The sequence below is a fragment of the Aythya fuligula genome, chromosome 6 (assembly GCF_009819795.1).
Source record: "Aythya fuligula isolate bAytFul2 chromosome 6, bAytFul2.pri, whole genome shotgun sequence".
In the NCBI taxonomy this organism is placed as follows: domain Eukaryota; kingdom Metazoa; phylum Chordata; class Aves; order Anseriformes; family Anatidae; genus Aythya; species Aythya fuligula.
Window position 1 is genome coordinate 12,516,322 of NC_045564.1, and position 23,349 is coordinate 12,539,670.

At 47.3% G+C, this 23,349-nt stretch overlaps 1 protein-coding gene across 2 annotated transcripts in view; it reads left to right on the forward strand.

The window, feature by feature from the left end:
* KLF7 (Kruppel like factor 7) overlaps positions 1 to 23,349 on the forward strand; it is a 57,049-nt gene that overhangs the window by 13,377 nt on the left and 20,323 nt on the right. Inside the window, exon 2 of one of the 2 annotated variants that reach the window (XM_032190419.1) lies at positions 15,791 to 16,403. In XM_032190419.1, coding sequence (XP_032046310.1) covers positions 15,791 to 16,403 — 613 coding nt within the window. The remainder of the gene's footprint in view (positions 1 to 15,790; positions 16,404 to 23,349) is intronic. The other variant, XM_032190420.1, reaches the window with a different exon arrangement.

Here is a 23,349-nt window from a genome sequence, read left to right on the forward strand (position 1 = left end):
CAGGACCGGTATATCCTGGCCCCACTGCCTTGCAGGAGGATTTGAGGAAGCCGCTAGCGTAAGGCAGAGGAGCCTCTGGAGCTGGGGGCAGGAGCTCCCTGCTGTGAACTGCGGGACTTGGTGTGAGTTTGGCTGGTCAGCCCGCACGCTGCAGCCTCCTGCTCTGCTTGTCTGCCTTGCTGCCTTTAACCATCGCCGTTCCTTTGAGGAAGCTTGGGCTGTTTGCAGGAGGAGGCTTGCAAAGGAATAGTCTCCGGTGTTTCAGAAGATGCGTCGTCCTCTTTCCTTCCTGCGCAGGAGGAAAGCTGCTTGCCCCATGCAGTGTCTGCTGGGGTTGTAACAAAATAGTGGGGCCTCACTAAATAGTAATGAGCTGCACAGCTGGTTGAGGGCGGCAGAGCTGTGCTGGTTTATGCTGGGTTTTGCCTCTGTGAAAACTGTTTACAAAAACTGTCGTCTTTCTCCTCTATATCCAGCAAGCCTTTAAGAGAGATTGTCCTTGAAGAGCTTCAGGCAATACAAAATAACATCATAATCAATGCTGCTGCTAGGCTGGCCAAACAAATAAAATCCTGCGGGGTAGTAACCATTCTTTTCTTTCCAGAAGCGCACATACCAGGTGTACAAAACTGGGTCTCTAGTCATGTATGGGAATTAGCAGCTTTCTCAAGCGCAGATGTGGTAGCAAGCACTTCCATGAACAGTGCAGAGGTCCTGTTGTGAGCATCTTTTAGGGATGTTTGTGTGGAGCACAAGGACTATAAAGAAATGTGTTCTGAACAGTGTGCTGTTGCAGATGTTCTTGCAGACCAGCATGTAAAAAGCTAAATGTTTTACCAAAAATTAAGGAGTAAAAATGAAGGAAGGACCTGCTACAATGAGGTACCACATAGCATCATCCTTACGGCGTGATTGCACTCAGTGGTCCACACCGTGGGTGTATTCTTCAATTTAATAGCTTCTTGGTGGAGCTGAAAGCAGAGGGATATGCAGAAAACCCACTCTCCATCCAGGCACTAATCAATACAAAAGTCTAAGTTCAGAGATAAAATATGAACTAGAAAACAGTGGTAAAGCGCTACTCCTTGTGCGTACCTTTATTTCAGTACTAGGCACCAACAGTGAGGAGGGACTTTCTACTTTAACCACTGTGCCAGTGGATTTGTGTAGTCTGGGGCAGCAAAATTCGCTAGCAGTACCCTGGTGAGTCACAGACCTGACACCTGCAGTCTTGCAAGTCTTGCAAAGTTGCCTTTTTGAGGCTCAGATTTTCCAAGAGCAGTGACAGAGCTGTTTCAGCAGCGCAAAATGCGTACATTTTCATCCAACACCCAACGTTTTAGAGCATTCAGATGTTTGATGTGATGGCCGAGCTTTGGACAAATAGGATGCCTTACAGCCACTGCCCATGGAGAACAGGGAGCTGTAGCGTGCCCGTTTTGCAGGCTGGGAATTTGGGACACCCCAGTGCTCAGTTGTCACAGAGAGGGAGCCGAGAGCAGAGCCTGAAAAGGATACCCATTCCCTGATCTCCATTTTAATTAAATTCTTTTTGCAATTGTCTTCCCTGGCAGTTTAGCTGGTGGAATGTGGTCTAGCAGAGGAATTTTTGGCTGCAGATTTGACAGGAGTATTTTTCTGGGCCAGATCCTCGCGTAGCGTAAATGCAGATAACTCCACTAGCTATGATTACAGCACTAGCGATTTACTCCTCCCTCTGAGAATCTGGCCCTGGTTTGCAGACAGTGGGCAGTGTCATATAATTTGTTCTTTTTAATTTTAGTCTGTCTAGACACTTTTACAGCACCCCTTTCTGCAAGAACTCGGTGCCAGCAGCTCTGGAGCAGCACCGCACTTCTCTGGTGAGAGGAGCTCGGTAAACACAGTGTGGAGACAGCACAGGGTGCTCAGGCTCAGCATTTCACCTTCCTTCTGCAGGATTTGGCTTTGGTCTTCGTGCTTTTGTGTTGGAGAGGTGGCAGAGAGGAATCGTGGCAGGATTTCTTCCCTATGGAGGGGGAGAGAGTCTGTTGTTCACCTACCTCCTTTTTTTTTTAATACTATGTCCAAGTTGAGTGCCAGAGAAGGACGTCTGGTGCAGATGCAGCAGTTCTGGGGTGGTTTTTCTTTCCAGCAGTAGATGAAACCTTCCTTCCGTGGGCAAGAGGGCCTTTCTCCTGGCTTTAAAGGCTATTTCTGGTCCTCCATGCATCACCTGGGGCGGTGTGGGGCAAAACGCAGGCTCCTCACGCGGCAGGCGCAGGGCCCGGCTTTGACAAGAGCCTCACATGTGCTGGCCGTGGTTAAGCAGATGATTAGCTAGGACTGTTTTTCTTCCCCTTCCGTTCTCCTGCCAATTCCTGAGCTACTCGCCGGGATTGTCTGTAAACTCTGTTTGTGAGGAGCCAAACAGAAGGGCCACGGCTCTGACCGGGCCTTGGCAGCAGCAGCAATATATATATATACACACACACACCCTTTTACTACCATCCCTGTGTGAATCCAAACGCACTTAGCTCAACCCCTAATCCTCGTAATATTTTTACAAGATTTGCTATTCATAAAGTCCCACCTTCTGCAGTCACATTATTGTTAACTGCCTGCATTTATGTGCCTGTCCCCAGCCCACAAAGGAAGGGGCTTCACGGCTGCAGAAAGAAAGCCTGAAGGCAGAGATCCTAAAGCAATTAAAAGCAAAATCTATTAAAAAAAAAAAAAAAAAAAAAAAAACCAGCACATAATGCACATGATATTTATGGGTTTCCACCTGAGCTTGATCAATACTACTGAAGCAGAGCTCTCCCAAAAAAGCAGCTTGCATGGGAACGGGGAAGAGATTCTTTGTGCAGCCTGAGGATATGGAGAGACGGCTCCCCTGTGAGCTGCTGCAGGAGTTTGCACCCCTTCCCCCACGCTCAGCAGAGCCTGGAACATATGACTGGCCACGTGCAAGGTATCGCAGTGTTAATAATGCCGCTGTATTGATCAAATTGGGCTGCTTTGTCCCCAGGGACATCTGGGGGGATTTGTTCAGGCTCTTAAGGCTGTGCCTCCTAAAGAGCGTTTTCCAGTCCTTTCACTAGGCGAAGGGTGTGCTGTGCTTTTTGTCCCAGCCAGCAGGAGCGATGCTTTCAAAAGATTTCATGGTGTCCCACCACCTACTGCCTCTATCTTTTCTGCTCTCACGGCTTCCACCTTATTCCCACACAGAACTGGCCGTGTCTCAATCTTAATGTGCAGCAAGGTCTGATTTTCTGCCCTTGGAGAGCTCCTCAAGGCTGTAAGCACCGCTGGCCGCTGGAATGTGGATAAACACAGGGTTACGGGAACAGGAGAGGCTTCCTCTTTGCTTAGAAAGTGAGCAAAACATCGGTAAGAAAGCGGCGGAGAAGGAAAACATGTGCAGGGTGGTTTTGTTTCCCTCCCTCCGCCTCCAGGCTGATATTCATGACCTTGTTAAAAAGATTGGTCTGCTTCAGAGACTGCACGTGGTCATTTTTAAGTGTAGGGAGAAACCAAATGTGGCTTTTATTTTTCTATCTGATAAATTGCCAATTGCAGGTTTTACTTACAGAACACTCTGAGTAGTCTGAGGAGAACACAATCACCTTGATATTATATTTATGAGTAAAAATGGTACGAGGCAAAGAAAGCTCTTAGCTTGCATGTAAAGACGACTTTTAATGCAGTTTTTGCTTCCAGGAGTGCATCGTTAGTTGTGGTGGGGAAGGGACACATTAGCAGTCTTCCAGGAGGACTGAAATGCCCCAGGGGACGCTCAGAGGCTTGCAGGGTCAATTTGACTTCATGCTTCTTTGACAGATGTCATGCGCTCGGTGCTGTAGTGATGGGAGATCTGCAGAGCGAGGATACCTGTGGTCTGGACAAGGAAGGGTTACAGATGTAAAATGGAGGAAATCCCTCTATGCCTTGCTTTTGCAATGGGAAGCAGTCTTTGGGATGTTCACACTGCCTTCCTGAACATGTCTGTGTGTTCTGCAGGGATGAAGGATGGCAACAGTCACGAGTTGTGCCTGAAATACTGTTGTCTGAACGTGTATGCTGCCGGCATAGAGGTAAAGCAGCACGTTTTGGGCTGGTTTCTCTCCTTTTTTGAGTCTTGGTTCCTGGACTGGCGGGACTGAAGCAGATCCCTCCAGCAGCTACCAGCACCAGGGATTTTGGCTCTTGCTCTGGCTCTGATATCATTGCAGCCGCCTGGGAAGAGGAGCCGGCGGGAGGAGAAGCAGCAAAGGGCTCCCAAGGAATGTTCCCCATGAGGCAGAGGCTCGGCCTGCGGTCTCTTGTGCTGCTCCTCCTCGCCCAGCATAAAGGTTACCTTTGTATGTTTATAACCAAAATAAAATTGCAGCTCCTGAAAGCTGTAATTTGTACTTGGGGGAACATAATGTTTGTGTTTAGCTGTTGCAGGGATTCTGCCATAGCAGTGACAGAGGTCTGAAAGTGTTTGGGCTGACGATAGCTGGCAACAGACCCCGCCTTTGGGGGCTACTAAAAACAGCTTTACTCAAGCAATATTGGAGATAAACAAAACGACAGGGAGAGTTGGTTGTACCATGAGGAAGAGGACAGGACGCTGCTGCTGCAGCAGAAGAGGCTGTGCAGTGGCACAGACATGTTCCTGCTCTTCCCCTTCCCACAGCCCCAGCCAAGAGAGCCTGGCCGCAGCCTTCCAGGCCATGACAGTGGAGACTCCCATCCCTTCTCTGAAAGACAATAGAGGGAAGGTGGGGCATGTTGCCAGCACACAAAAGCAGGCCTATCGCAGGAGGCTTAAGTAGATACGAAGAAGGGAAATCAGGGAAAATAGGACACTTAAGGTAAACTAACTGAATTTTTTAAACGTCTGAGTGGGAAATATGCCAGATGATGTCTGCTGTTGGGATTATAATGCCTACAGTGTGTTTTCTCTTTTCCTTGTTGGTAAACGGGTTATGTTTGTTTCCTTTCTGGAGATGGCTGAGGGACCAGAGCTCCCTGTGGCGTGTTTGGTGCTGTGTTGGAGCCATGTGTGGTGGCTTAGTCAGCAAGGCTCCCATGCTGCAGACGTGCCATCTTCCAGTTCCCAGCACCATCAGCAGGGCCTTTTCATCTTGGACAAAGGCACAGTGTCGGGTTTCATCCAACTTACTCTAATAGGATACTTGAGGATGGGGCTGGGAAGCCAAAGGCCTTCTAAGGGCCTCTCAGCGGAGTGGCTGCTGGAAGCCTTGTGGCAGTGTCAGCAGAGAGAAGCCTGCCTGATGCCCTCAGCTCCGGAAGGTGGTGCTGAGTGTTGTGCTCAGGGACATACCTGAAATTAATCTGGGAACTCTCCCAATTAATTTGAGGGGGACAAGTGCCAGCAAAAACTTGAGACAGGGTCTGGCGGACTTGCACAGTATTCTCCAATATGTTTTCAGGGAAGTTTTGCCAGGAGAAAAAGTAGGTTTAAGAGAGAGCATAAAAAGGGGCAGTGCCTTGCCTTGCCAGCTAACCTCCTGCCGAAGTGAAGAGTGTTGCTGAGGAGGTGCAGCGTGAAGGAACAAGGGAAGGAGGAGGTGCTGGTGGGAGAGGAGAGACTGAGAAGAGCCTCTGGGAGGTCCTTGTGTCAGACAGCTGCTTTGTCACAGCACCCAGCCTCTGCTTTTCACCAGCCTGCTTGCGGTAACACAGAACCACCCTCTGGGACTTGCGGTGCTGTAGTCTCTGCAGATTTAGGATTCGGCAGGTATCTGTATGGGGCGTTTCTGTGAAGGGTATCGTGATGGCTTATGGTTGATTGATCCTGTAGTGAACTACAAAGTCTCACAGAAAAGTCTTGAATTGACCATGGCTGCTTGGATGCTGGGAAGTTGTTTTATCTTCCAGGAATACCAAGACATTGCATTCCTTCTAGGCTATTTTCTGGCTGCTACTGCTATTAATAACTTTGTCCTGAAATAGCACTTTCATATTGCAGCATATTAAAATCCATAACAACTGGGTGGGTGTCCACAGTCAACAGACTGAAGAAAGCGAGCCAGAACGAGAGCCTTGCTGCTGTAAGTCGGCTCACAGAGGTGTGCTGACTCTCAGCAGCTGCTGATTGGACCTGCTGAGCTTTGCCAAGTCCACAAACAGCAGGGCTCTTGGTGGCATCTCCCGGCTGTCCATCCTGTGCTGCAGCTGCTAGCCCTACGGCCTGCTGCAAACTGCACTGACGTAGAGATGAGTTCCGTCCTTCCACAGGGAGGAAGCAGAGCCTGCTCTGGGTCTGACAGCGCACCTTGAGTTGCAGATGGTAACCACAAAAGGCCCTGCCATGTCTCCTTTTTGTTTCATCGGATGCATTTTGGGGATGCAGATCTCCTCAGATGCCTGTGGGCAGCTGCCTGTGTTGCTGCTGAGTGGATAGGCCAATGCTGGCAGGATCTTTCCCAATGTGCTCCAACAAATTGCCTTAAAAGAGAACTGTGCTGCTTTTATCGGAGTGTGTGGCAGCCCAAGTGCACTGCCTGTGAGATTTGAGGCTGGTTCTAAATCCCTGATGGCTAAAGTTTTGGAACAAATGCCTTGGCAGTGCAGTGTAGAAAATAAAAGCAATGGAAAAACACCCTTGGCGGTGATGGAGCACCCTTTAGAGGGCACCTGCATTTGAGTGAGAGGCAAATTTACCTGCAGTGGGATGTTCGAGCATGAAGACTGTTGTTTTTGCACACTGACGATGAAAACTCTGGTACAGAAGTGATAGTAACCAGTTTGTGAGTACCTCCAAATACACTGCTGGCCAAATTAAGAAAGAGAGAGAGAGAAAAAAAAAAACAACAACAAGCATCAGGATGTCTGAAGATGGTGGTGTTTTTAAATTCTTCCCATTTTTCCATTTGGGTCACATTGTTCCTAATAAAGTAGACAAGATTTGTAATATAAAATAACCGTCTCCAGCCATCAAAGAACATGTCAAATTCTGCTTCACGTAAGCCAGAGTTAAATGGCGCTAATCAAGAGCAGAATTTCATGGAGTTTGAGTGTTGGCAAGGTCCTCAGCTGATGTAAACAGGAACAATGAAATCAGTGCTGCTCTCTGCTGATTTACCCCAGCTGAGAATCCGGTTGTGCTTCCATCGCTTTGTTTCTGGTCTGAGGTTTTTTCTCAATTTGACAGTGAAACTCGAGGCTGCTGTCTTCTCTTTTCCTTGCCCAGACTGGCATATTTATCACAGCAGCACACGCATCTTCTTGTTCTTGTAAGATAACAAATTGCCCAAATGATTTTAAAAAAGAAAAAAAGCAACAAATGGCTTTTTGTAAAAGTGATCAAACAGTTGCTGTGCTCCCATTAGAAGTTTAAATTTCAGCCAAGCAGCCCACTGCTCCCTGCATGGCTTGAGGCGGACTTTGGTCCTATGTTTATTATGGTTTAGAAGTGCTTTGGTAATGCTTTTTTATTTATTTATTTATTTATTTATTTATTTTTGTTCTGACCTTGTTCTACAACATATTCCCCTCCTGTAGCCTGCTTCCTGTTTCCCAGACAGGTCCCCACCTCTTCCTCCCCGCAGCCAAAAATAATACAAAAGGGAACAGACAAAAGGTTTTTTGAGCCATGAGATGTGATAGTGAATGGGCATCATGTGCAGGGTAGATTCAGTTGTCCCAGCAGACACATACTGCTCATACAAAGTTAAGGTGAGGAACAGCACGTCTTTGGGTTAGGAATTCAATGTTATGTACACTATCGTTTAATATGCTTTTGGGTCAGAGCAGAGGTGACTCACAACCCAGAAATCCCTCTTACGAAACGTACCATATATTGAGTGTAGCGATGACACCTCTTCTTCATATAGGACTTAATTGTGAAGAACTGTGCTTGCGAATATGGTGTTGCTTGAGCCCATGTACACATTTGTGTCAGCTGCCGAGGAGGAAATGTTAAGCTATCTGTGATGTTAATGAAACATCTCTAACTAGTACATTTTTTCATTCATTATCCAATCTGGAGTAATTACAAGGAATCCAGTTCTGCCGTGTAACCCCACTGCAGTACTTCATAGGGGTGAATCTTAATTGAGGATCGAGACCTAAAATATTGCTCTACTTTGTACGTTTCACAGCCGTCAGCATTTGCTTTTGCATATCCATTTCCTGTGAGAAGTTTACCACACTCTGGGGCATGCTTTGAACCTGATCCTTTGATTTCAGTGGGAGCTAGAACTGGCAATTCAAGGAGCTAATTGTCCCGTTTTGCTATTTATAATGCTAAATTAAAGCTGCTTCCAAACGGGACAGCAACAGGTTAAACACATACTTGATGAAGTTTAGAGGAAAGTTAGCAGTGAGGGACACTAGCCAACTCACTCAAAGCCATCCAAGGTTGTTATACAAATAAATGATCTCTTCAGAAAGATTTTGAAACACACTTGGGTTATTCTTTATTCTTTTCTGTTAGGTTATTATTATAATTTCTCAAACGGTTTTTGTATGGCTACCTGTGGTGTGGACTGCATGGCAGCAGACAGTGCATGCGCTGATGTGGAAGCACACATGGGTTTTATTGTATTTTGGTACTAGCACAATGGGCAGCCTCCACTTTTGAATTCTTGATTTGGCCGTCCTTAATCCTTTGCTGATGCTATTTTTTGTTGTTGTGACTGGTCGCAGATATTTTTTTTCTATCTTTATTAAACAGTCAAAAAACAACAAAAGCCCTCCAAAGCCCTGGTTGAGTGTTTGCAGATTTCTTTCATCCATTTTTTTATCTAGATGCCTATCAAATTCAGCCATGCTTAGCTGCAGTCCTTTGTTCAGTCTCTCACAACCAGTGCACTGAAACTCTATGCTTAGAGCCCAAATACCAGGGATTTTTAGTGAACAAATATGGCTTGTCCATTTCCAAAAATAATTGTTAGATACGATTTACTTCATTGTCACTGAGTTTGGCTACAAATCTTGATTTCGACTCCTTGGGCAGAGTTACAGGTCACTCTGTTCGAGACATTTGTTTCACTACCCATTTCTGTTGGTAAAAATCGCTAATTTATGGCAAAAGTGGGTTTGATCCTTTGAGCTTCAGAGGCTGATCAAAGCCTTTGATAACCCTGGTTACACCATGCCCCAGAGCAACAGGAAAATGGCTTGTGTTTATGTGGAGGTGGTGATTCTGCTCTGTCAGTAAATCTGCAGACTTTTTACATTAAACTGTGTCTTCACCGAATGTGGTTGAGGCTTCTGACTTCAGCATCTTTTATGTGCTGAAGAAAAAGGCTGTGAAGAATGTGCAGGGAGAAGGCTGTCTGGGTCGTGATACGGGAGCATTCTTTGGGAGTGCTTTTGTGCATGAATAATAGTGAATGGCTTGGTTTGGCTAAATACATTTCCTTAAAAGTTGGTTATTTGTGCTGACACCAAGGGGAAAAAATGGACGCGGGTCATAATTATATTGAAGAATTTTGCAAGCAGAGCCTTGGGTCGTGCGTAGCATATTCACCAGAAATCACAGAGTTCAGAGGCTGGCCTGGCCCAGACTCTGCTGGCTGCTGAGACTCAGCCAGTGTTAGAGAGGACGAGCCTGTCAGCTTGAGCATATGGTGAAGTTACCACAGGAAAACCAGGCTTTGCGTGTCAGCTGATCTTTGCTGACCATGTGTGTGCCTGCTTTTTGCTCTTGGCAAGAGCCTGTTGGGTAGCTGAATGTACAGTTAACTTGGCTTTGCCTTGTCTATACGGGGGAACATGCATGCAGATATTTGCTGTGAGCTGTCAGCAAGTGGCTTACTGTTGTACCTGGTTTTAGCTGTCTTTTTCTTAATGAACTATATAAAATGTAAGTAGGATGTGCCGGCACGTTACTGGGAGCTTTGTCTTAAATCGTTTGCAATAGAAATTATTTGCTATTGCCTGCCTGAAACTTTTTCTTACTACTCATTCATTTCAGACTGCGGTTTCCCCATTTTCCCAAGTGTATTTAGCAAAACTACTTATTTTAATACTAAAATTCTGTTTATTTTATGCTGTCCCAAATGTTAAGCTTCTGATGTGCTGCAGCTTTTGACAACTAGCAACTGCCCAGTAAAGGTTGCCAAGAGGAAAAGCTGGAGGTTTTGGCAGCTGGCTGGGAACAGATGACAATCTTGGAATAGATGGACAAGAATATTGGGGTTTGTTGTTGTTCAGGAAGTAACGAAGGCTTTTGGCAGTGGGAGGAAGATGAATCTTTCAAACCTTGCTTTAGGGTTAAGGACAAACATGGCATGACATTCCAGGGAAGGCAGGTGAGTTTTGGACCTCTTACTCCTCTGAACTTCAGGGCTGCCCCACAGTATCATGTTCCGTATCTGGAAACCAAAATGCAAGTGGTGCTGTAGCTCAGAGCTTTTGCTGTCCTGCTGAAGAATGACAGACTGACACCAGATGCTGGACTTGGAAGCAACCCATTGTAGTTTGGTCTGAGTGAACCGTGGTGACGCTCACCTTAGGATGATTCTTTTGGGGTGCTTTCAGGTTGGGGAAATTTTCTCTTCCTTTGCAATCTTGAGACTTTCACAGTTATTTCAACTTACGGATGAGGCCCCTTTTTTATGTGCCAGTGGAAAGTGATGGGGTCATGATGGAGGTTGGAATTTCACCTCAGCAATTGCATGTATAATTCTGCTTCACTCGTTTCAGTTTTGCTGCTCAGAGAATCCTTTCAAGTATTGTAAACAGAGCTGGTAGATCAGGCCTGCTTGTCAACCACATTTGACATTTTCATTCTCTGTCACAGCCTGATCTAAGTATCCAACTTCTTAATTAGGTTTTGGATAACTTCCAAGATCGGTGCTTGATGTTCCATTTTATCTGCAGTAAAATGGCACTTAGAAGTAACTAGCACTTCCAGATAAGAACTTCCCGATGTCTGCTGGAAAAATTCAAAATCAAGATGTTATAAAATACTTCAGCATCAATAAAACCGAGAAACCCACTGAACATGTTGATTAGGTGTCTTCCCCGGCTGACCTCAAATCATTTTAAGTGCTGGGGCTTTGTTTTACCCTTGACAGAACTTTGCTCTCAGCACGCTGTTCTGTCTTTAGCTCTGCAAAACACCCAGGAGGTTGAGTACTGTAAAAACTTTCTGCTGGCTGCAGTTAGGGGAGTGCTAACCTCTGCTGAGAATGGTGTACGTGTCACCTCTTACTCTCAGAGGCAGACACTGTGTTTCTCTTCCACTGTATTTCCTAACAAGTAGAGCAGCGTTGCAGGGGTTGTCATGAAGTGTCTGATGGATCTGGTCTTGCATGTGGAAGTGTCACAGTGGATTCTACTGCTCTACGTGCCCCAGAGGCCTGAGAAGGGGAATGAAGAGATGCCATGGATTGAAGGTGTGTAGGCAGGAGACACACAATATTTTTGTTAGGTGACGAAAATGTCCCTCTTCTTGGAAAGTGAATCTTTTTGCGATTGTATCCAAAACTGAAAAATCCACATGCCAGACCGCCATCCTTTGCTAGCTGGCTTTCTGCAAGTACATGGGGTTTAGCAAAGTCATATGCTGTTATTTGTCAGCCATGAATCATCATTTCTTTTAACTGGCTAAATTGAGGCGTAAGGTGCAAAGAGCATGACCCTTGTTAGTCAGGGCAGATGGGTTGAAGTGGTTGGGTCTCTTTTTATCCCTAGCCTGCAAAAACAGCTTGACAGCGGTCAGCAGTCTTGCATATCGTCTTCCTGTGTCCCTGAAGGGAGCCATCTTCCCCTTCCCATTAAATTTTTTGAGGCCTTTGTCACTGCAAATCTGTGGGCGCTGGGTAACTTTAATGACCATCAAGTTACCCACAGCGTGTCAACCTACAGCACGGTAGGATTTAGTTCGAATGTGACATTTATTACATCTGTTACTTCAGTCTTCCCCTCTCTTGCATGAACGTTTGAGGAGAAACTGGATGTCCAGAAGAACTGATGATCATGACAGGAGCACCTGGCTCCTGTCTCAGCCTCTTGGGCCGCTCTGTAGGCCGCTTTCCTCCCAGGCCGGTGGTGGAAGCAGAAGATGTATGGAGGTTCCCCAGTGTCTGAATCTTGCCATGTGCATTCATATCTCTGTGGGCAGTTGTCAACATCCTGCTGCTCCCACACAAAATTGTTAGGTTTCGCTGCACTCACTGGCAGATGACTTTGTGGGAGCGGAGACCGAAGAACCTCTTGACGGCCCATAGGGCTGGAACGGAGGCCTTGGTGGTCTCAGCCCGAGTGGTTTCACCAGCTCAGAGCTCAAGACAAGGGGGTGAGCTTACTTGACCTAAAAATCATAGGTCTTGCCAGGGCAGGAGTGAAGAAAACAAGCTGTTTTCCAAACGCTGCCTCGCCGCTCCCCGGGTGATTTGGGCCGGAGCGAGGGGAAGGTCACGTAAGGTACTTGGCACACGCCGGGGAGCGCATATGGGGAAAGAAGCTTTGTTCCTGCCTGCCATCGCCTGCCCTCGGCCACGGCAGCAGCAGGTAGGGCCCTAGCGGGGGGCACAGGAGGGGCTGTGGCCTTAACCCTCGTCGGGCTTTGTCTGCCATGCAGCTGAGCCGGAGGCCCTTTCTGGCTCGGCGTTGCCAGGCTCTGCCCCCCTGTTGACTTGGTGGAGGGATTGAGGGGGGCAGGAGGGAGGGACCTCATTATATTGTTTCTTTGCCTTTGAGTTGTTTTTTTTTTTTTTTTTTTTTTTTTTTTTTTTCCCCTCTATGGGGAGATGGGCTTGATCCACTGGTTTTGGATTTCTGAGGCAGAAGGCAAGGCATGGCCAGCTGGTGTCTTGAAATGGCACAGGTGCAATGGCTGCGGGAGGGGGGAGCCAGGAATAATTACAGGTTTCTGAAGCATCAGGCTTTGCCTGAAAAGGGCTCATCGAGAAACTGCTCTTTATGGAAAATTAATGGTGAAGCTGGAAAAACTGTCAGGCCTACTATTGTTGTTGTCGGGGTAGTTATGCCTTAAAGCAGCAGCACCTCCCGCTTGCCTCCACGGGCGCGTGGAGCCAGTGTGCAGCTTTCTGGACCCAGCCATTGAAATCTCATGTCACTGTCATCACGTTTAATGGCCTTGAGTCCCTCTCTCTCTCTCTCTCTTTTTTCCCTTTCTATCCCTAATTTGTGATTATGCTCACTCATCACTTTGGAAGCCTTGCATTTATTAGGCCCCTAGACCTGTTTCTGCCCCACTGGATGAAGGCTAAGTGAGCCAGAAAGCCCAAATTACATGATGTGGGGAGTTCAAAAGCATCACCTCTTTTGGTGCACTTGTGGGTGTCAGTCCTGAAAGACTGAGGGGCACATTTGGAAGGCTGCCCCTAAAACCTGCCAGGCTTTTTGTGTCCATGAGAGCAGCTCTCCCTTGAGAGAGCAGCCCCAGCACAGCAGCTTTCTGCCGTGCTGGTACCAAGGTTTCTGCTTGGGAGCAGTGTGAGCAGGGTCAGTAGGTGCTGGTCCCCTGGGACAGACAGCAGTGAGGCTGTCTGTTCCCTCCTCAGGAGCCTGTTCAGATGGACCTTCAGGGGAGAGGGGACTCGTAAATAAAGCTGAAAGCCTTGTCCCCTGTCCCTGCCCCCAGAAGGAAGTCCTTGGTACTGGGTTAAGGTGGGCTCGGGGCGAAGAGCTTCTCCTGCAGTCACACGAGCTGGCAAAGTCAGTTAGCAGCAGCATGCGATGCTGTGACACTCTGCTAGGAAGCTCAGGGCTGGTTCCCGTTGTTCCCAGCTTTCTGCTGCCTGCAGGAAGCGGGGAAGCCCTGGGGGCAGCCGGGCGGACGTGCGGGCCGGTTGCATTGTTGCAGCAGGAAATAGGAACCTGTCCAGAAAAACCCAGCTGAAAGAGCGGTGGGGAAAGGAGGGAGCACAAATAAACAGTTTCTTGTGACTCCTGGAGCAGGCTGCTGGAGAAATGAGCTGGCAGCCTCCAACAGGAGCCCCAGCAGCAGGCTGCAGCCCGCTGGTACCAGCTCCCAGGGGCGTGCTGACCCTCCATTTTCCAGGGTTGGACCTCCCCTTGCTGAGTGTCAGGAGCACTAAAGCTTGCTGACTTAATCTCCCATGTATTTGACAAAAAAACAGCTCTTCAGTGGTCCCGTTTGTGGTAGGTGAAGAAGTGAAGCGCCCTACTCAGTTTGGGAAGCTTGGTTGTATGGGGGTTTGCTTATGGCAAGGTTCCTGACCAGTAAGTGTCCCACCTGCAGGCACATCGCATGTACAGTATCACGTCTGTGAAAATAACCCCCATGTCTCAGTTGCGTATGTTGTCATTTTATTGCTTTTTGTCCAAGTCCATCTCTACAGCTCAGATCTATAAGCAGCTATTATTAAAAGACAAACCAAAAAGAAACAAACAAAAAACACAGATAGCAGTCTGACAGATTATTTCTGTAACTCTGGAAGCCATCTCACCCAATTGTATCTGCAAACAGCAGTGTTGCTTCCAGGCTGCATTAACAGGAGTAATCTTGAGTTACAGGGTAGCTCCCAGAGAGCTGTGAATGGGGCCTCTTTACACTCTTATTGACGTTTGTACCCAGAAGGCAGGAGTCTCCGTCTCGCCTCCGGTGATAGGAAGTTTTTGTTTCTTGATCAGATGTTTGGCTTCCAGGTTGAGATGTAGTTGGGCCATCAGCTCCCGTAGGCTGCATTGAATATTTTTGCCTAAAGTCCCTTCTTTCATATCTCTAGAAGTGTTCTCTTAGGAGTTGTTTTTAGAGGTTTCTAAAAAATCTGAGTTAGAATGTGTGTTTTTCTAAGCCCCGTAAAATTGCAGTGATGGTATTAAACCAGCTATCCTTTCGGGCAGCAAGAAGTGAAAAATAGCACTAATAAACCCCATTAAATGCTCCTGAAACTACAGCTAACCATTTTCTATAAATAATAAAAGTCTGTAATGTTGGTTATAGAGAACACTGGGCAGTGTGAAGGTGCCTGGAGGCTTTATTGGGCCTCCATATATGAGCTCAGGGTGCCTAATACAAGGTACATTCAAGTAATAGGCTCACCCCATCCTCGTGCTGATGATCACTGCTGTGGAGGTGCAGGAATGCAGTTTTAAGTGGCAGCTGTTTGCCTGCATCATCACCTACTTTTAAATCAGTTGTGTGTGTGTGCTGGTGTGCAAGTGTGGTGTCCTGTATACAGGAAATCCTGCTTGACCAGCTGTGCCAAAAACCCTCTAAGAAAGGTATTAGGTCCCTTTTTTTTCTTATTACATCTTCTCTCAGCCCCTTCAACCAAGCTATGGTGTCACTGGAAGGTTTTCTGTCTCCTCCTTCTGTTTTAAAATGATATACTTCAGAATTTTGCCATTCCAGGAATAGATTGAGCCCCAGCCAGCTATGCTGGGTAAAACTTGCAGTTAAATTTAATGTTTGGAAAGAAAGAGGAGGAAATTCTCTGGAGAGGTGACTTTTTGTTTTTATGTGGCCGGGAAATTGGGCAGATTGAGTAGTTTCATGTGGAGGTGACTGTTGGCCAGGTTACAGTTAAAATTGGAAAGGGCCTGGTGTCCATGGGGCAATGTGCAGATTTCCATGAAAATTTAGTGGATGCTTTGTCGTATCTTCACTTCTATCATAATATCTGCTACCATACACAGATATTCCCATACTTTGTCTCTGAGCAGCTTCAAACAAGTGCAGGTCCCCATGTGTGCCAAAAGGTGACCGTCTGGCACGAAGGTGCTGGTGTGCACGGGTGCTGTCTCTGAGTGGCTCTGGACCACATTGTTCTCCTGCCCTCGGTGGGAGCTATGCTGTAATCTCTCTCTAACAGCGGTTTCTTTCCCTCCCCTCTCCCTTCCCCTCCTGCAGACATGCCTCGAGTTGGAGCGATACCTTCAGACGGAACCACGGAAGATCTCCGAGAGCTTTGGTGAGGACTTAGACTGCTTCCTTCATGCCTCCTCAGCTCCAGATGCGGAGGACACCATCCGGCGGCTGGACCCCATCCTTTTACCGGTGGAGACGAGTACGTGTGACAAAAGCGCCAACATGGACATTATCCTTTCACGGGACAAGCTGCTGTCTGAGACGTGCCTCAGCTTGCAGTCCACCAGCTCTTCCACAGAAGGCTACACAGCCGTCAACCAGGCCCAACTCAATGCAGTAACCTCGTTAACACCCCCTTCCTCTCCGGAGCTCAGCCGCCACCTTGTAAAAACCTCACAAACTCTCTCAGCAGTGGATGGCACGGTGACATTGAAACTGGTGGCCAAGAAAGCTTCGCTCAGCTCCATGAAAGTGGGTGTAGCGGCAGCAACCGCAGGGACGATAAAAAGTGGGCAAAGTGACAGTGAACAAGGAGGGCCAGGGGCGGAAGCGTCCCCAGAAAACAAGAAGAGGGTTCACCGCTGTCAATTTAATGGGTGCCGGAAGGTTTACACAAAGAGCTCCCACTTAAAGGCTCACCAGAGGACTCATACAGGTACTTGTGTAGGATGCTTCTCTCATCTTATCCTCCTGCCACCTAATCGTAACCATCTTCTTTTATTCTCATTTAGAAAAGAAAAAAAAAAAAAAAAGCTCTTCTGAAAGTTCAAGCCTATATCTGTGAAACAGGGCAACGGAAAAATACGGTAGGGCAGCAAATGTACCCCCTTTTCAACAGAACGGAGGAGTTCACTGCCTACCATTAATATGTTGAGCTTTCATGTGTCTTATGGGGCTTGGTGCAGAGTAATTTTAGGATACCTAAGGGTTGTAGATGTATCATTCATGTTAAAACTGTGGGCATGCCAATTTGGGTTTTCCGCACTCAGATCCCCAAGACAGCTTTAAAAATGTTAATTTTAGTCAAGTGTTAATTGCTTCAAATAGAAAATACCGTGGGTAGGTTTTTGCTGCTTTTTGTATGGGGGAAGGGAACAAGCATATTTCAGAACTGAGACAGGCGCTTTAGGAATAATGTTTGTGTGAGAGGGAGCATGTGTGTAGATGCAGACGTGTACAGCACAGATGCATGTACACTTGAGATCTCACTATTTCAGGTTACTCTGGTGACTAAATACAGCATGTGGTCAGGAGACTCCTTGTACTGCCAATGCTACAAGAGCAAATTAATCAATGACATGGAGCTTGGTTGGAATAGTGTGGATAGAAAGGGTATGGGATGTATGGAAAGATATCAGACAGTTATTTTGGGTAGTATTGATTAGTGTTGCATATAAGCTTTACTGTGTAAGCATCTTGAAGCATACCAAATTGGCTGCAGTTTGGCTGTTCAGCATCCCTACTCTCCTGTCATTTGTTCATAGTCCCCAGTAGCTTTTCAGCTGGTATTCATTGGCAGTAATAGCTGTGCAGTTTGCTAGTGTTGCTGCTTTGTTCTAGGCTTCACATGTGATGAGAGATGATAAATTCCCATTAGCACTATCTTATCATGTGATTATTCTTGTTTCCAGAGGGATTGCTGTAATCAGTTTTCTCAATTTTACTGTAAAATGTGTGGTCTCTTACGATAACTGCACATTTAATTCACGATCTTATCATGCAGGCGTATTCCTAGAAGCGAGGTTGTTCTTGCAAGGTAGAAAATAACATGTTGGACCAGTGCAGTAAATCAAACAAATGTGTGGGTTGTTAAGAGAGCTGCATCCATCATATACTAGGCAGCACTGTAAAAGTTACATGGTCTGAGGTATAAATCATGTTAAGACATAAAAGGCCTTGGGTTTGATCTTTCAATATGGGCTTTCTAGTGCTTTTACTGGGGATAGCCGCCTTACCAGGAGTGACCTCACTTGTGATCCAGTGATTTGAAAGCCAATGGAAGTAGAGCAGTCATTTTAAAACCTGTAGTGATGTGGTCAGGAGACTCCTTGTGCTGCCAAAGCCACCGTGAGCTTAACCCACAGCAAAGCAGGCTCTGTTGTGGTGTCCAGGAGGACATCTCAGCTGAGGCCTTCCAGTGGGCCAAGGGGCTCCCGTCAGGGCACAGCTCCAGGGTGTGAGTTGTTGATGCAATGGCCTTGACTGTTTGCATGTGACCCCCGTGTTCCTCCTCAAGCTGGAAGTGATGATTCTCATACAGCTCTTTCTGAAGTTGGCCAAGGATGTGACATGTTCACCTAAAAGGGGTGAACTTGTGCAATTTTTTGTTTTGGTCACCCAGTAGGTGTGAATGGGGACAAGGAGTCCTGAGGGAGCTTTTGAAAATACAGCCACTCTGGCAAGACCTCTACCATGGGAGTCCAAATCTTGCAAGATTTTACATGCTTTTGAGTCAAGTCTTAGGTCTGGCTGAATATTGTATCTTTCACCTAGGTAACATCACCATGTCAAATACTGTGTTTTGCAATTATTCCATGACAAGAAACATTTCTCACTGGCACCGTGATACTTTTATTGAATAGCTTTAGTTGGGGTGTATGTGTGTGGTGGGCAAGGCAAGTCCGCCTTTACTGGCAGATGGGGGAGACCTGCATCAAGTGATGAGACTGCGGCTGTGCAGGTGCCGTGCCCAAATGTCCCGCTGCCATCACCTCACCCAGTGGGTCCAGCTATCCCTCCGAGCTTGCCAGTTAAACCAGCAGTAGTTCAACCAGTCTGTAAACCATTTCCTAGTTTAAGGAGGTGTTCGTGTTTTCATCCACCAAATTCAAAGAAGGTAGCAAAGGTTGTTAGGAAAAAGCAGGAAGGTAAAAGAGAAGAGGCAAAAAACAAAGCCAATGAGGAGCTGTCCCATCCTGTCTTTGCAGCCGTACAAGCATCCTGTACCTGGTTACATCCTAGCTGTCTATGGCTGTGTAGGAAGGACGGTTTCATTTGCAGAGTGGACTGGATATAGCCCTGTTGTTAAAATCAAACTGGACTCTTTGAGGCAGAAGCTGGGAGCAGGTTTATTTCAGTGGAAAGCACCTGGGTGTTCAGAGGTACCTGAATACCTTTAGGTTACATCTTGGGAGCGGTCTGAGTCAGTGGTGGGGAGGGGCCTATGTAACTAGCTTATTTGGGCACAAGAACCAAGTCATTTGGACCCATACGTCCCCTTTAAGTGCTCTGTTCCCTTAAAACCCACGGCCCATGAGTGCCATAATTAGAGCTGGTACAATCAAGGCATCAAACCTGTTCGCTCTGCCCTGGGCAGTGGGGTGTCCCCGCAGGGAGCTCCTGAGCTTCCTGTGAAAGAGAGGGACAGAAACGACCAGCGACCAGTGATGGAAATTTGGGACTGAGCTGTGAATGGCAGGGCCGCCTTCTTTCCCATGCCCGCCCCAGGGCTAGGGCCGAGCAGCCCTTTTCTCTGTCAGCCCTTTTCTCCACCAGCCCTTTTCTTCATCGGCGCTTTGTTTTTCCGCAGCCGCCTTGGAGCCGCAGGGAGCCGCGTGTGCTGCGGGTTGTGAATGCGCCCAGCAGCGCCCATGGCTACTAGCCACTTGGCTTACTCACTGGCTGAGCCAGAGGGCCTGAGATGATTGTGAGATATTTTCCTTTGGCTGGTAGCTCGTTAGTGTGTCATGCGAGAGCAGGCTGCCAGAGTGGGCTCTGTGCGAAGGGGTGGGAGTGCCCTGGCAGACAAAGAGCTCTCAGTGTGGGGCTCGCCGTCCGGAGGCAGATGCAGGCCGGTCACCCAACTTCCATGTGCAAAGTCCACTGGCTGGATCAAAGGGATTTACTGCTCTGCAGGAAGACAAGAAAGCCATGGGTTGGGGAGCCGGGGGGTGGAAGGCAGCGGAAGGAGGTTGCATTCCTTTCGTTCGTACGTAACGCTGACCAGACAGACGCTGGCTGGCCTTCCTCGCAGCGTGATGAGCCAGACTGGGCTGGAGGCAACACAGACTGATAGCAGCTTGCTGGGTTGGAACCCGGCTTCTCCTGGGGCTTTACTTCGCTGGGGAGCCCAGGGACACTCAGACCCCACACTGTGCATGGTGCTGTGCAAGCTTCCCTCGTTATTCTCTCGCATCTCCTCCATTAGAGATTTAGGACAGTTCTGGAAGGCCCATCAATGGTTGAACTGGTTATGAAACCACCTTCTGGACGACCTTTGGAGAGGGAAAAACAATTATCTGTGTGGGAGAGAATTTAATCTGGAAGGGAAAGGGAAAAACATTGTCTGGGTTGAAAGGGAAATGAAAATATTTGATTGGATTCGAAGCAAGCTGGGGCATCTAAAGAGAAGGGTACGGAAAGGAGCTAAGAGCAGTGGTGGAAGTGTCTGTCTGTCAGAGGGCAGCAAAGAAGCCACTCGGGAGAAATAGGGGCTGTGTGTGGAAACAGGAGGAAAAGGTGAGCTGTAGGATTGGAAAGGCTGTGCTGCCAACATGGGGGTGAGGCAAAAAAAAAATAACAAAGGAGCCACCAGGGCTGGTGCTGTAATCCAGCCCTAATACATTCTCTCACACTTATTCATGGAGCAGGCATCAGTGCAAACGACAATGTCTCTTTTGAGAAACAGAAATTTTAGTCCAGCCTTCACACATGTGGAGATGAATTGCCAATGCAGAGCAGAGTGGAGAGGAAAGGAATTAGAATGGGCCAAAGAAAATGTATAGTCATCGGTACTTCCTAAATTAGAAAACAGGATATTGCTGGTGAGTGTCGGGATGCAAATACGTCTAAGGGGGAGTTGGCCTGCGACCTTTGGAAAGATTAGTCATGGGGAAGTCGTCGTGTCCCCTGGATCAAAGACCCATGGAGATTTCTATCTCCTGATGAAACAACTCACATCAGCCTTCCTTGCAGTAATGTGCAGGGGAAGGTATGAGGTGGCACGGATGCTTCATGGCCAGAGATAAAACATCACAAATAAACTAACTGGGATATCCTGAAGATTGCAATGATGATTAAAAAAATAAGCCATAGAGTGTTTTGCTGGGGCTTGCATTTTGTGAGTGTCAGAAGGTTTTGATTTTTTTTTTCTTTATGCATCTAAAACCAGGATCTGATACAACCCAAGATCAATTCTTAAAAATAAAGCAATTGGGCATCTCACATCTTTATTTAGGTTACTAAAGCCTAAAATGAGTGGAGGATGCCTGTGTAAATAGATAGTATGAGTCTACAGACTGTCTGAAGGTAGCATTTATTTAAGTGGAGTTTGTTTCACATTGTCATGATATCTTATTGTAAATTATATCGTTCTTTGATCCAAAGTGCTGGGTGAGAGCAACAAGAACAAATAAATCCACCCTGCAGGAAAACAAATTACTACGCTTGAAAGAAAAAAGCGAGAGGTACACAAGAGTATTAGAAGAGCATTAAGGAACAGGAAGGTTTTTGAGGTGGGATTCAAAATGACAGAGAAGAGTCTTCCAAAAGCGCTGGGGCTAGAAGAGGAAATGTCCAGAATCTGGAAAGGACTGGAAAAGCGCAAATTGAGCTGGGAAGGCTGGATGATAAATGAAGACGATTAATTTGAGGTAAAGGAATAATAGAGAAAATAAAGACTGTCTGTGCCAGTGATAACCCATGAATGGGAAGCTGCAGTGCTGTGTAGTGTTAATGCGATGCCTCCAGTGAACACAAAGCCAAAGATGAGAAAGAAAATACAAACAGCCAAGCAAAGCACCAGTTGTGTAAGATTCTGAATAATGAGTTAGGGAAAAGCATTTGGGAGAACAGTATAGCTACAATGGGAGGAATGAAAGCCAAGGCCTGGGATTTTTTTTGTTGCACAAAGAGAGAGATCCACAGCTTTGGAACAAGTCCCCAGCTCTGCGTGCAGGGCTGAGACCAGCAAGGGGACACGGAGGGACGGAGAGGGTGCTAAATCCCGTGGCAGCAGCTGGAGCAGCGGGTGAGTTAGGTGCTGGAAACGAGAGAAGGGAGTTGGGGAAGGAGAAGGGGTGTGAGGAAGACCTTCATTCGTGGCTGGATTTGTTTTCAGTTGCACTGCCAAGTTGGAAGGATGTGTGTTGCTGGTTTTTGGTTTTGTTTTTAATCAAAGCTGGTTGAAATAAGCCCGACCTGATCACAAGCTTTTAAAAAACTTTCTCTTTTTGAAGCCGTTTAACCACTTGGCAAGTTGGGAGGGGAGTCTTGTGATTTCAGTGCGGAGGGCCAGAGCCTCACGTCATTACTACAGTGAGAGCTCAGGCTGAGGAGCGAGCTTTGTGAGCGGTGCAGACAGAAGGATGGGCTCTGCCAAAAGGAGCCTCCGCCATTTGAAACACCCGTGCTCAGCCACTGCTTGGTTGCAGGTACCTGCATTCTCCCTCCTCTGTTTCTGCTCCATCGTTTGCAATTCAGTAGCACAGGTAGGGAGACAGTCTGACTGTTTGGGTTTGGAAATGTAAATAGGTATTGGTTGGTTGGTTGGTTGTGTGCCACGTGAGATGATTTTTGGCACAAGGGAAACCTAGAAAGTGCTGTTTGCTGCCTGCTGGCAGCTGCAGAAGGGAGAGTGCAGGCACCTCCAAGTGCTGGGGCAGGCTGCCCCAGTGAGGCACGGAGAAGCCCCCTCTAGTTTGTCATCCCGTGTTTTCTTCACATCCATCCCTGACCCCCTCGGAGGTACCCAAGAAAAGGGGTGAAGGATATGGCTCACGGCATAAGACCTCAAACTAAAAATCCTCAGTTGCTTTCTGCCAGGGTCCCTTCATGTTGCTGGTGTCCCGCACTGGATACAAACGGCAGGTTAAGGATGAGAAACTTTGCTTTGAACAAAAGAAAAAGAAAAACACTGGTGCTTGTGAAATATTTGAAGTCACACCAGGCCTGAAACAGAGGTGTGTGTGTGGAGGTGCCATCTTAGACTGAGGTGGGCTTGCTGGAGGAGAAGGGCCTGAGCAGCCTGGGAGAGTTGAAGCACTCTGGGCAGAAAAAGCCAAATGTGCTGCCACATGTCTTAAAAGCAGGCTCCAGGTCAGTCCTCTAAGCACAGCGGGGGTGTCTAAGTCTAGGTTACATCTGGGCAAAAGCCCAGGAGCTCAGTGTGCAGGGCAAGGAGCTTGCCCCCAGCGCAGAGCCTGCCCTTCACACCCCTCGTACAGCTTTGCCCGCAGGAACAGCTGAGCTGCAAGGCTTTGTCTCAGCTGACCTAAACGCAGCGGGCGCGTCCGTGCTTCTGCCAGGAGAGGTCCAGAGCCAGGTAACACCGTGGCCACCGCGGAGTAAATGGTGCCCATGGTATGGCACAGACCTGCACTAGCACTAGGAATGATGTCTGAGAAAATGTATTTCAAGGTAGGTAAAGGGCAAGCATCTGATGCCGAGACTGTAGGGTGGATTTCATGTGTCAAACGGTCTGTTTCTGTTTTGCTGGAGTTCAGGGAAAAACTCTATTTGTGTCTTCAGAAAACTTTTTGTCTAACACCGCTGCCAAAAGCCAGTTGGTTACCAAATGTCAAGCAGTAAATTGTAGTGTACTGCTGTAGAGTGAAATGAATACGAAAGAAGGACTTCAAGCGAAGGGAGTTTTAAAGACTGGT